The sequence below is a fragment of the Chenopodium album genome, chromosome 8 (assembly GCF_948465745.1).
Source record: "Chenopodium album chromosome 8, dcCheAlbu1.1, whole genome shotgun sequence".
NCBI lineage: Eukaryota > Viridiplantae > Streptophyta > Magnoliopsida > Caryophyllales > Amaranthaceae > Chenopodium > Chenopodium album.
Genome location: NC_137841.1, coordinates 31,243,946 through 31,256,987, shown reverse-complemented (window position 1 = coordinate 31,256,987; position 13,042 = coordinate 31,243,946). Strand labels below are relative to the sequence as shown.

The 13,042-nt window shown below is 38.3% G+C and overlaps 1 protein-coding gene across 1 annotated transcript; it reads left to right on the top strand.

Moving 5' to 3' along the window:
• The first annotated feature begins 9,092 nt into the window (after positions 1–9,092).
• LOC145642902 (uncharacterized) lies at positions 9,093–10,118 on the top strand. The gene is made up of 3 exons (XM_081694062.1): positions 9,093–9,466; positions 9,563–9,659; positions 9,774–10,118. The coding sequence occupies exons 1-3, from the start codon at positions 9,093–9,095 to the stop codon at positions 10,116–10,118; spliced, it is 816 nt and encodes a 271-aa protein (XP_081550188.1).
• The last annotated feature ends 2,924 nt before the right edge of the window (positions 10,119–13,042 follow it).

The window sequence follows — 13,042 nt, the reverse complement described above, 5'->3', positions numbered from 1 at the left end:
AAATAAAAGAAAAAGAAATTAAAATAAACCCACAAATCCCCCAAATTCCCTCAGCAATCACGATCTCCCCTTCTCTTTCATTCGGCTGCTCTGTTTCTTCCATCATCACCATCACGCATCATCAATTATCATAATCACCACCGTCAATCCTCATCGTCATCAATCAAGCATCAATCAAAGCCGTTCAATTCTCATTAAAAATCACGTGAAAAGCTCGTGATTGACCCACGATTGCGCGCCCGCACAGAAGACGCACACAGGTCGCGCAAAGCTTCTGCCTCGAATCTGATTTAGGACTCCATTTTGTGCGCTTTCTGACAGGGTTGCGCGGCCGCGAGTAGCAGCTCTGTGAGTTTGGGTGTTGGGCGAAATGCGGCTGTAATTGGTGAGTAATTGGGTTGGATATTTGGGTGGTTAATTGTGGGTGAAGGGCTGGTGGTTTAATTGGTGTTGCGGGGTTTAATTGGTGAGTGGTTTGGTGGTGATTGATAGTGGTTTTGGCGGTGGCTGGTGTATTGGTTGCGACGGTTGATGGAGAAGAATTGGAGGTGGTTTGGTTGGAGTTGCGGGGTGGCTGTTGCTGTTGGTGTGTGTGTGTGTGGGATTGCGTGGGTATTGACTGGTGGCAGAGGTGTTTAGGCTGGGTGGCTGGCGCGGCTGTGGTCGCAGGTGGAAGCTGGTCTGGTTGGAGGTGCTGCGTGAAAAGGAGAGTTGGAGCAGGGGAGTGTTGCGATGTTGGTGTTGTTGATGGTTGTTGTCGCTGCTGTTCAGGTTTGTGTTTGGTGATAGGTGCAGCGCAACAGTGGTTGCGCGTGAGTGGTGGTGGGTGGTTGTAAGTTGCGATTGGTTGCGTTGTTGGTGTTATTGTGGGGTTGCGCGTTGGTGGAAGCAGGGGATTGTGGCTGGTGGTTTAATTGGAGATGGCTGATGGTGTTGGTGTTGTTGACGGTTGTTGGGTGGTGTTGTGAGGGCTGGTGGTGAAATGGGAGAGCAGGGAGCAGGGGAAGTGATGTTGTGTGTGTTGGAGCAGGGGAGATGGTGTGGTGGAGGTTAAGGGATGGTGTGGTGAAGGATAAGGCTGACAGCAGCTAGGTCGGTTAGGGGCATTGTGAATAGTGTTTGACTTGAGTTCGAAACTCCATTTATGACTCAAAACTTGAGACACGTATATTGAACCTCGAACGTTGGACCTCCGAACTCGAACATGACTTTGAAACCCGGAACGCCTACAACCAAAAACAACACGAGGGTGAATTGGAAAATAAAATAAAATAAATAAAATAAAGTAAAATAAAGTAAAATAAAATAAGATAAATAAAATAAAATAAAATAAGATGCTAAAACTAAAGAAATAATAAAATAAAATGAAATAAAATAAAATAAAATAAAATATGAAACTAAAATAAATAAGAAAACGAGATAAAAAGAGAAATTATTAAAAATATAAACTAACGACTTAAACTACAAACATTAAAAGAAAGAAAAATAAAATAAAACACGAAAATAAACTAAAAACTATAGAAAATTACAAAAATACTCAAAATAAAGAATAAAAGACAAGAATAATAAAATAATAGAAATAAAGGATAAAAAGGGTGAAATTATTGGAAAGTAAGCCGGAATACGACTCAATAAACACCCTAAAAGTGACATAAAAGTCACTTATCAGACATATCGAGGGACTTTAAACCAACGATGACACGATTTAGGGGAAATCATCCCCTTTTATCCTTTTAAAACCGATCTCTTCTCATGACTTGACATCACTCAGAATACCTTTACTTGTAAAAGTGTTCTACAAATGCAAAGGATCAATTTATATTCTTTAGCGCGTTGAGACTAGATATAACTTTTTCTAGCCTTAATAGCTACTTATTTCAAAGACTTAGTGAACCAAGGATCGTTTCGACATCCTTAATATTTCTGAAAGGTTCTCTATTCTTAAGAAACTTCACAAAATGAGTCTTGGATTTATTTCCTTGACTACTTTAATCATCGTCTATTCTAGACTCGATAAAAGTGGGGGCTAACTATAGACACCAACTTTTGGCCTCTTGTCCCGAAAGGAAGTGCAATGATGTAACTAAAATCCGTTCTTCATGTTAGATTAAAGTTGAAGTGTTTATGGACTATGAAAATAATTATGAAGTAAGTTGAAAACCATATTTGAGACCTATTTATCTTAGATCCTTTTCCGATTCCTAATTAAGCCTAAATCGTGTTCATACATGTTTAAACTTGATTAATAACGGACCCAAATGCGTCAAATGCAATGATTGGATTCAATGGAACCTACATTGTTGAAAAACCGACCCAAACAGATAAACCAACAATAAAATTCCCAAGCAATCCTATAAAGATGGATATCCCTTTAGAAGAGCTTTCCAACGGTATATTATAATCCCAATTCCGAGCTAAAACGAAGAAGTTATGATCAAAATACAAAATGGGGCCCTAAAATCGACACCCTTGTACTCCAATGACCATAACTGTTGATCCATAACATATTTTAACCTAATTATAACGGCATTGGAAAGTAGACATTGAGATATTTCCAATGATATTTCACACGCCTTAATCCGACTTCGCAATCAAAATTTATGGAAGTTTTAAAAACGTGTTATCGTATAAGGTAAACCGCAAACCAGCGCAACAAAATCAGTTACGAGCGCCTTGCGCGCGCGACTCATTGAGATGCATGCGCCACCCAACGCGACTTAGAGAGTTGCGCGCGCCACCTAACGCCGCGGCTCTAAAACCCTAAATCTATATCCCTATTCCTATAAATAGGGGTCTTCATTCAGCATTACGGGTACCGAAAAATTCAAAATTGAAACCCTAGTATTCTCAAAACCCTAAACTCTCAACTTCTCTTACTATCATACTAATTTTCCTTCTCTCTTCCTAAATACTTTCCAACCCTAAATGAATCCATTGAAGTCCTTCGAGGTACGAAGATGAAAGAAAGTCGATAAGCACATTAAACGTATATTTAACATAAAAGAAGAACGGTTAGACTTTGCGTTGACTTTTTTCTCTTCTCCTTCCTCCCATGGCGATTTGATTTTGCTGGTTTTGCTTTAGCTTGGTTGAGTTTCAATGGCGAAAAGAAGAAGAAATTTACTCTTAAGTCTCTAAGTAACTTGAATCACCCTTCCAAAACTTCTTTAACTTTGTTGAATGATGATGTTAATCTATTGAATGTTCCTTGGTTTTCTGGTTCAACTTCGATTCCTGAAGTTGATGAGGATCTTGATGAATTTGTCACTCCTCCTTCTCATTTGAGTTGATTTTCGGCTAAGAAGATTACTAGAGCAGAGCTGAAAGCTCTTGAGGATTTCCATGCTCGATTGATCAAAGCCAATAAAACAATACCTCAATCTACTGTTCCATTGGATATCAGAGCTACTCCTTCTGGTTTCAACGCAGGCAGTGCTTCGAAGAGTGATTCTATGATGACTGAAGGTAATCTTGTCCTCAATTTTGGTTCAATCCCTTGAATTCCAAGTCCAGCAGTACCTAGGGTTTCTTAAAGTACTGTTCTATTGGTTTCTGGACCCGATTCTGTTCCAGTTGCTGACCTGATTACTTTAGAGGCTGAAGATGAGGTGCCTCAAAAGCCTGATATTGTTCCTGCTACTAAGCCAATGTCTCCTAAGCTTATAGCTCAGGGTTCTGCCCTTTCTTTTGTGGCTCCTATGCTCAAAGATGGCAAAACTGTTGCTCAATTGCAGCAGGCTGAGCTTAATGCAGGTAATCTTAAATGGAAGAACTCTGTAGTGTTCTATGTCATAGGTTACTACCCTACTATTGCTGTTGTTCATAGATATAATTGTGAGAATTGGTGTGATTAAGCTAAACCTTATGTGTTCTGGCATGATGATGGCTATTTTTTTATTAAAATGTAAAACTCTAATCATATGAATGTTATTCTTAGTGCCAGTCCACATATGTTCTTTGGTAAGGCAGCTATTGTTAAGCCTTGGTCTGAGAAATTTGATTTTCATGCTGAGGTTCAGACAACTGTCCCTACATGGGTTAAGCTACCTTACTTACCTTTGAATTGCTGGGTTGTGGATACTCTGAGAAGGATAGGGAGTGTCTTAGGAGTCCCTATATTTGTTGATGAATGTACTTTCCAACAATTGATGGTCTCTTTTGCTAGATTGCTCATTGAAGTTGATGTAACCAAGGCTTGCCCCAAGTCTACTTGGGTTGAGAGTCTAGATGGTGTTTTGATTGAACAAAAAGTTGTTTTTGAATGGACACCCCCTTTTTGCAAGAAATGTAACAAGGTGGGCCATGACAGTGCTATTCCTAACAGGAGGACTCAGCCTCAATAGAAGCAGGTGGCATCTAAGGAGCAGCCTAAGCTGCAGTCAAAGGTTTAGGTTCCTAAACCTCAACCTGCTCCTGTTCCTGCACCTGCAGTACCTGAATCTAATAGTTGTAATGGTACTGTTCATAATGCTGGTATTTTCACTCCTGCCACAAGTGTTTCACAAGCTAATTCTGATAATGACTGGAGAGTGGTGGGTAGAAAGAATAGAAGTCATAGTAATCCTCATGTCTTTACCAATGCTCCTAATTACAACACTTATGCTGCTTTACTTGGGGATGGTGATGGTAGTAGAGATCTTGTTCCTATCGGGGTGATGGTAATCCCCCTCTGGGTCATGATTGTCCTATCTTGGAATATCAGGGGTCTAAATGATCCTTGTAAAGTAGTTTCTGTCAAGAAACTGCTAGCTCAACAATTTGTGGATATGGAAACTAAGGTTAAATGTGATAAGAGTGTTAAATTTCAGAAGAAATTTGGGACTGCTTTGTCTTGGTTCTGTAATTACTCTTCTTCTCATAGGGGTAGTGACAAGGGAATAAACGCGTCGTCAATTGTCTATCCCTAGATCAAATACAATTTATACAACCTAAACAAACCTAATACGAGTATAAGGCAAGCATAGGGGTCGAACCACAGAGAACGGTAAACACCACCAAATGTTATCAACATTTAAGCTAGTCCGGAATAGGGGATAAATAAAGTAAAGTCTAAAAATGCTAAAACAAGAAATAAAACATTAAGGGAAATGTTTTAGGTATAGCATTCACTTGAACATAAACAAAGGCATAGAAATTGAATTAATTATGAACTAAACATGCTCGAATATCGAAATTAAGAATCCAATCTAGCCGCCTTCCGAGGTCAATTGGCTTCTCCTAACATAGCCTCTATGTTTCCACATTAGAACCATATACTAGGAGGTACTATTAAATAACAATCGATAGTAATGAACCTTAACTAAGTCAACTTCCGTTTCTTGTTAGCAAAGATTCACCTTTAATCAACCAACAATGTGCACTTGCAAGAAGATTAAATAATATCAAGCATATAAAGACTTTAATCACAAATAAATCAATTCTAAACCCTAGAACATGCTCAAGGTCCAACTACACCACAACCATCCCCTTAATGGGGAAATTACTCACTAATCATGATAATAACAAGATTAATAAACAAATAATCAAGAATCAACATGATCAACAAGCAATACCAACAACTAAAATAATAATCAAAATAAACAAATAAAAATAGAGGAGAGAGAGTAAGAAATTGCTCATTAATTGAAGATGAAGGTCTATAAAGGATTAAACAAGCTCCTTCTTCAAAATCCAAGTTCATTAATGAAGAAAACCTCACTTTCTCTCTCTACCAAAGAAGACTAATCCTAACCTAACCTAAAACTAAAACTAACTAGAGAGAGGAATAGATAGTTATTGAATTCCACCCTAATTACCCCAAAATTGGATATTTATACTAAGCTAATAAAACTAGGAAAAATAGAAAAATAAAAGAAGGAAATAAAATAAAGAAAGAAAAGGAAAATAAAAAGAAAAATAAAAGAGAAAAGAAAATAAGAAAAGGAAAAGCAAAGGAAATAAAAGAAAAAGAAAAAAGAAAACCAAAACCCATCAATTCCCCACCCAAAACAATCGGCCCCGATTTTCCTCTTCTTCTCCTTCACATTGGCTGCTCTATCTCCATTGAAACGCACCACCATCACCACCGTTCATCAACTATCATCATCAAATCGAGGCCGTCCATCTTCATTAAAACCCATGTGTGAAGCTCGTGGAGCGGTTCGGTCGAACCATGGGTTGGTGCGGCCGAACTACGGGGTTGGTTCGGTCGAACCATGGGTATGTTCGACCACTCCTCTTCGATTAACGAAACCCACAAAGTCTCTAACTCGAACTTCGACCGAACCACCAACGGTTTGCCCGAACCCGATTGAAATCGAATTTGCTCTGATTTGGGGCTGTTGCTGTGCGAATTGGTGATGAAATGGCGCAATTGCTGCTGTAATTGATGCTGGTGGCTTTGCGGTTGGTGGTTTGTGATGGCTGGTTTGTTGCGTGAGGGAGGTCCAGGGGCTTCTCTATGGTTTCGGTGGTGAGGTGGAGTTAATTGGTGGCTGCTGTTGCTGGTTTGTGGTTGGTGTGAGGGATGCGGGGTGATTGCGGTGGTCAGGTGCGGATGGTGGTAATTGGTGGTTGAAGGTTGGACTGGTGGCGTTGCGGGGTGATGCGGGCTGCTGTGAGGCTAGGTTGCGGTTTGTTTGTGTTGGTGCTGCTGCGGCTCGTGTGTGTTGGTTGTGATGTGGTCAGGTGGTTTGGTGGTGGCTGGTGCTGCGGGGTGAAGTACGTGGTGGCTGTTGGTGATGGTAAATGGGTTGGTGGTAATTGTTGTTGGCTGATTGGATGGGAAAGAGGAGCAGGGGAATTGTTGTTGTTGCTGATGGTGTGGTGTAGGATAATGAAGGGTGGTGTAGGATAATGAAGGGTGGTGTAGTTTAAGCTGGCAGCAACAGGGCAGCAGCTTTAAAACAAATTTGCACCTCGAATCCCGGACTTTGAACTCGAACACGACTTTAAAACCCAAAACACCAAACTTGACCTACAACAAAAACACGAGGGCATTAACAAAAGACAAAATAAAAATAAAATAAATAAAATAGAGATAAATAAAATAAAATAGAAAATAAGGGACGTAAAACTAAACTAATAAAAATAAAACAAAAACTATACAAGCAAACAAAGTAAAATAAAATACGAAAATAGACTAAAACTAATAAAATAAAGAAAATAAACTAAAACGCTCCAAAATTACCGAATAAACAAGAAACTTTATTAAAAAGAAAACAAGAGAAAGAAAGGGAAAATTAGATAAAATAAACACGAAAATGACTCTAAAACTACTCCCTAAGAGTGACATAAATGTCACTCATCAGGTAGACTCTAGGTTGGCTGGCTCAAGACAAGGTTAACCTCTTTGTTCACTCCTCTCATGAGAAGTTCATTCATGTTCAAATTAGCTCTAAAGATCTTCAGTACCAAATTTTATGCACCTTTGTGTATGGCCTACATTCTACTCATGACAGATAACATAATTGGGATGGTATTTCTAGTCTTGGAGCTGTTTCTAGGCCTTGGCTTATTATTGGTGACTTTAATTCTGTTCTCAATTCAGATGACAGATTTAATGGTACTGCTGTTACTGATTATGAGGTTAATCCTTTCAAAAGCTTTGTTGATAATCTTGATCTTTGTGAAATCAAGAGCAAAGGTTCTTTTTACTCTTGGTCTAATAAGGGTTAGGGTACTGCTAGAATTGCTACAAGGATTGACAGAGGACTTGTGAACCAGGCTTGGATAAGCACTTATGCTCATGTTGAATCTATTTATCTTCCTCCCCTCCTTTTTAATCATAATCCTCTCTTGGTTGAAGTGTGTCGGTTTGTTCCTACTAAGGGTAGACCTTTTAGGTTCCTTAATTGCATAGCTGATCATGTTGATTTCTGCTCTATTGTGAAGAATAGCTGGCAAGGTGTTACATGTTCTTCTTATATGGTAACTATTTGGCAGAATTTGAAAACTGTGAAAGGTAATCTGAAAAATCTGAACACTAAATATTTTGCTAATGTTGGTGAGAAAGTTGATATGGATCTTGCTTCCTTGAGATCTATTCAAGATCAGCTTGTTGTGGGTTATTCTAATTCTCATCTTCATGATAAAGAGGCTGAAGCTGTGAATATGGTGAAGCATTGGATGAGCATTTAAGAGTCTATTTATAAGCAAAAAACTAGGGTTGATTGGATTAAGCTCGGGGACTCCAATTCTCATTACTTCTTTTCAATTATGAAACACAGGCAAGGTAGAAATAGAATTGATTCTATCTTTACTGAGGATGATATCCTTTTAAAAGACCCTTTGCTTATTGAGATTGAGATTGTGGGGTTTTACAAAGGGCTTCTTGGCACTAGTGCTAGCTCTCTTCTTGCTGTTGATTTGGCCACTATTAGGAAAGGTAATCAACTCAGTCCTTGTTCCATTGACATTCTGACTGTTGTTGTTACTACAACTGAGATTGATAATGCTCTAGCTCAGATTGGAGATGATAAGGCACCTGGTATATAGAGTTTTAATTTTGTCTTCTTCAAAAAGGCTTGGCCTATGATCAAAACTGATATTTATGCTGCTATCTTCTATTTTTTTGAGACTGGTGTTATTGCCAAACAATGGAATTGTACAAAAATCACCTTAGTGCCTAAGGTTTAGCATCCTTCATATGTTAAAGAGTTTAGGCATATTGCTTGTTGTACTATGTTGTACAAGTTGATCTCTAAAGTCCTCATAAAAAGGATTTCTAAAGTGGTGGGGACTGTTATTAATGATGCTCAAGATGGATTTATCCCTGGTAAGCACATTGTTGATAATATTCTTTTGGCTACTAAATTGATTAAAGGATACTCTCATAATTTTGTCAATCCTAGGTGCATGATAAAGATTGACCTGAGAAAGGCCTATGACTCAGTTGAATGGCCCTTTTTGGAGACTGTTTTGGAAGATCTTGGCTTCCCTCAAACAGTTGTGAAGTGGATTATGACTTGTGTCTATTCTGTTTCTTATTCTTTGATGGTTAATGGGTTTCCTGCTAAGCCTTTTCTGCAAAAAAGGGTCTTAGACAAGGGGATCCTATGTCTCCTTTTCTCTTTGCTCTCTGTATGGAGTATCTCTCTAGGTGCCTTAAGGAAATGACTGGGAATCCTAATTTCGATTTTCATCCAAGATGTGAGAAGTTAGGCATTACCCATATGATGTTTGCAAATGATCTACTCCTCTTTTCTAGGGCTGATCTCATCTTTATTCAGCTTCTCTTGCAGGCTTTCCAGAAGTTTTCTTGTGCTTCTGGTCTGATAACTAATTTAAGTAAGAGTGAGGTCTATTTTAAGGGAATTTCTGATCTTGATAAAGATCGGTTGCAAAGTGTGCTTGGCATGAGTAGGGGTAGCTTGCCTTTCAGATATCTTGGGGTGCCCTTCTCTTCTAAAAAGCAAACTATTTCTCAGTGTAGGCCTTTGGTTGAAAGGATTACTACTAGGATTGAGTGCTGGACTTCTAGAAACTTGTCTTATGCTTGTATGTTGCAGCTTATTAAAAGTGTTCTATTTGGTATTCAGGCTTATTGGGCTTAAATTTTCATCTTACCTAAGTGGATTCTTAGGGAAATTGAATCTAATTTCAGGATTTTTCCTTGGACTGGGAAGAACACTTATGTAGAAAAGTCTCCTGTCTCCTGGCTTCATATGGCTCTTCCTAAGGTGTATGGTGGCTGGAATATTACCTCCCTTGGTGATTGGAATAAAGCTGCTAGTTGTAAGATTCATTGGGATCTTGCTCATTAAGTTGACAACATGTGGGTGAAATGGGTGCAGACCTATTATTTCAGCAATAGGAACATTTGGTTCACTCCTATTCCCAAGAAATGCTCTTGGGTGTTGAAGAAAATTTTGAGCTGCAGAGATATTATTGATAATATTGGTGGTTGGTCTTCTGTTTTGAAGAATGGGAAAATGAGTATTGTTGAACTTTATGCTCAGATTAGACCTCAGGCTATTAAATTAGGATGGAAAAGAATTATCTGCAACAACCAAGCTGCTCCTAAGAGTATTTTCATTACTTGGTTAGCTTTGCTTGATAAACTTTCTACCAAGGACAGAATTGTCAAATGGGATGCTAGTTCTGATCCCATTTGTTTTTTTCTGCCAGAATTCTTGTGAGACTGTTTCTCACTTGTTTTTCTACTGTCCTAATTCTAAGACTGTCTAGGAACAGATTTTGAAGCTTTTAGGTGTCAAGAAGCCTATTGAGTCCTTCCACTATGAGCAACAATGGGTTATTCAGAATTGCAGGAAGTCTAGCAGCAGGGGAAGAGTGTATTCTATGTGCTTTGCTGAGACTGTTTATAGTATATGGTTGTAAAGGAACAGTTTGATGTTTACAGGTGACTGTAAACCTGCAGAAACTATTTTCAGAGATATTGTTTTTCATGTTGTTGTTAGGTGTAACAATTCTGACAAGAAGCTACTATTGCTTTCCTGATTTCTTGGTTTTGGTTCTGCCTTGCTACTAGTTGTGATTCTGTAGTCTGCAGTGGTTTTGTTTCTGGTTAGCAGCTGTTGCCTTTGTATTTTGTTTACTTTTTGCTGTCTTGGTTTAATTTGGCTGGTTTTGCATGGTTGTATTCCAGTTTACAGGTTTACTATTCTGCTTGCTATTTTAGGTGCTTTGTCTGGTCCTGGCTCTCGGAACCCATCCTAGAAGGTTGCTAAGAGTTTGATTCTAGTAGTTGTCCTTGGGTCTCTCTAGTTCACTCCCTAGAAGGTGGCTTGGGAAGGTTCTTGGGGTGTTGGTGTTGGTCTGGCCTGTTTTAGGTCTGTGGTGTTGGTGCTTAGTGTCAACTTAGCCTTTGTATGTTTGTAACTTTCTCTCTTTTGGTAATAAAAGTCCTTATTAACCAAAAAAAAAAAAAGAACGGTTAGTTTCCTGAGCACATAAATAAATCACTTTTCCTTTATTATTTAAATAACTTTAATTGAATAAATAATGTTGTTTGATAACTTTAATCAAGCTTTTAATTAATTAATTCACATAGTATTATTTTATTAATCAAAATAGAATTTGATAATTAATTGTTGTTTTATCACTTAAGACAAGGCGAATATTGTTTATTTTGTTCTTTTCACGAATATTGATTAAACAAAGAATAACGACTTTTTCAATGTAATTCCTACGTTGTTAATTCTTGTAAATAAAATCAACTAACTTAGTCTTTAGTTATCACGTTGCATTTATTGTTTGGTAATAAAATTGTGAAAAAGGAAGAGCTCGTGGAGGCCGTACTAGGGCTAAGATAGCTATCTTAGTACCCTCGCTCCTGAACTCATTTCTGGTTTATGTAGACCAATTTGGGCATGGGTAAACTTATGATCCGTGCAAATTATTCCATGAACTCCACATGGAAGAAAGGCATGAACGAGGATTATGAGTTTTCCTAAAACTCATTGGTGACTCCTACTTGTTTCTTACAAAAAAGCGTGATGAGAGTATCATTTCTAATTCAAGGTCTCTCAAATAGTTAGGAATTCAAATCCTAATACACCCTAACAAGTTTAAAGTCCTAGGCTTTTAAGTGGCCATGGGCATCTAAGGAAGGACCCTCTTACGATGGGATCACCCTCCTTATTAAAAGGTGATACCAATAATATCCCTAAACCACATCCCTTTTTGTTGGAGGCTCCGTCTAAGTATAAGGCCCAAGCCCATCAAATCTTTGTCTAGGATATCGTTCTCATGCATCGGTGTTTAATCTTCTTTTGGAAAGTCTGCTAAAAAGTCCGAGACCACTGACCCCTTTATGGCCTTTTGAGGCATAAACCATACGTTGAATTGGGCTAAGTTTACTATCTATCTAGATGTTCGCATGTTGTGTGTAGATTTCTCGAATAGATAATTAAGTAGGTCCATTCGAGATACTACATCAACCGAATGGAAGAGCATGTAGTGTCTTAGCTTGGTTTTGGCCCACACTAATGCGAGCCACAACTTATCAAGCGGTGTGTAGCGTACTTTATACTCAAGCATCTTTTTACTTAAGTACTATATGGAGTTTTCTTTACCTTCTACTTCTTGTGCAAGCATAGATCATATTGTTTCTTTAGTGACTGTTAGGTATTGCAGAAGAGGAACTCCTGGATGTGTTGGTGCTAATACAAGAGGATTAGCAAGATATGCTGTGATCTTATCAAAGGATTTTTGACACTCATCATCCCATATTACTACACATTCTTTTTAAGTTTTTTAATATAGGTTCACATATTGTAGTTAGCTTAGACATGAACCTACTTATGTATTGTAGCCGGCCAAAAAATCCTTGAATCTTTTTCTCGGTCTTAGGCGGCGGCTTTAACATGATTGTTTTGATCTTGGTTGGATCTATCTCTATTGATCTAGAGCTAATAACAAAGCCTAAGAGTTTTCTTGAGGTGACTTCAAATGCACACTTGGATGGATTTAACCTCATGTTGTATTTTCTTAGCCTTTCGAAGAATTTTATTCAAGCTATTTAATATCCTGGACGGTCCTTTGATTATACAATCATATCATCCACATACACTTTTACCTCTTTATGAATCAGGTCATGGAGTAAGGCAGTCGCTGCTCTTTGGTAAGTGGAACCCGCGTTTTTCAACCCAAATGGAATCACTGTGTAATAGTAAGTGCCCCAAGGTGTTATGAATGTCGTCTTTTCCATATCTTCTTCAGTCATGATAATCTAATTATACCCTACATACCCATTTATAAACAAGAGAAGTGCGTGATTCGTTGTATTATCTACTAAAAGGGCGATGTGTGGTAAAGGGAAGTCGTCCTTTGGACTTACCTTGTTTAGATCTCTGTAGTCAACACACATTCTTACTCTACCATCCTTCTTAGGAACTAGTACCAATTTGAAAGGAATATTGTCCTTCGAACAAGTCTATTATTCCGATAGCGGGTTCAGAAATATTAAAAAACTAATTTTTCACTAAGGTCAAGTGATCGTAATGCTTGGGTGGAGGCCGCTTTCGATCAGTAATATTAATGCATAATTAATATTACAGCTTAATCTTGATTGAACCCTTCGGGTCAAACCCATGCAACT

Coding starts and splice junctions, on each gene's coding strand:
- LOC145642902 (XM_081694062.1), top strand. CDS start 9,093: ATGACTGGGAATCCTAATTTCGATTTTCATCCAAGATGTGAGAAGTTA. Junction 9,467..9,562: donor TGCTGGACTTCTAGAAACTT/GTCTTATGCTTG, acceptor GTGGATTCTTAG/GGAAATTGAATCTAATTTCA. Junction 9,660..9,773: donor TTCATATGGCTCTTCCTAAG/GTGTATGGTGGC, acceptor AAATGGGTGCAG/ACCTATTATTTCAGCAATAG.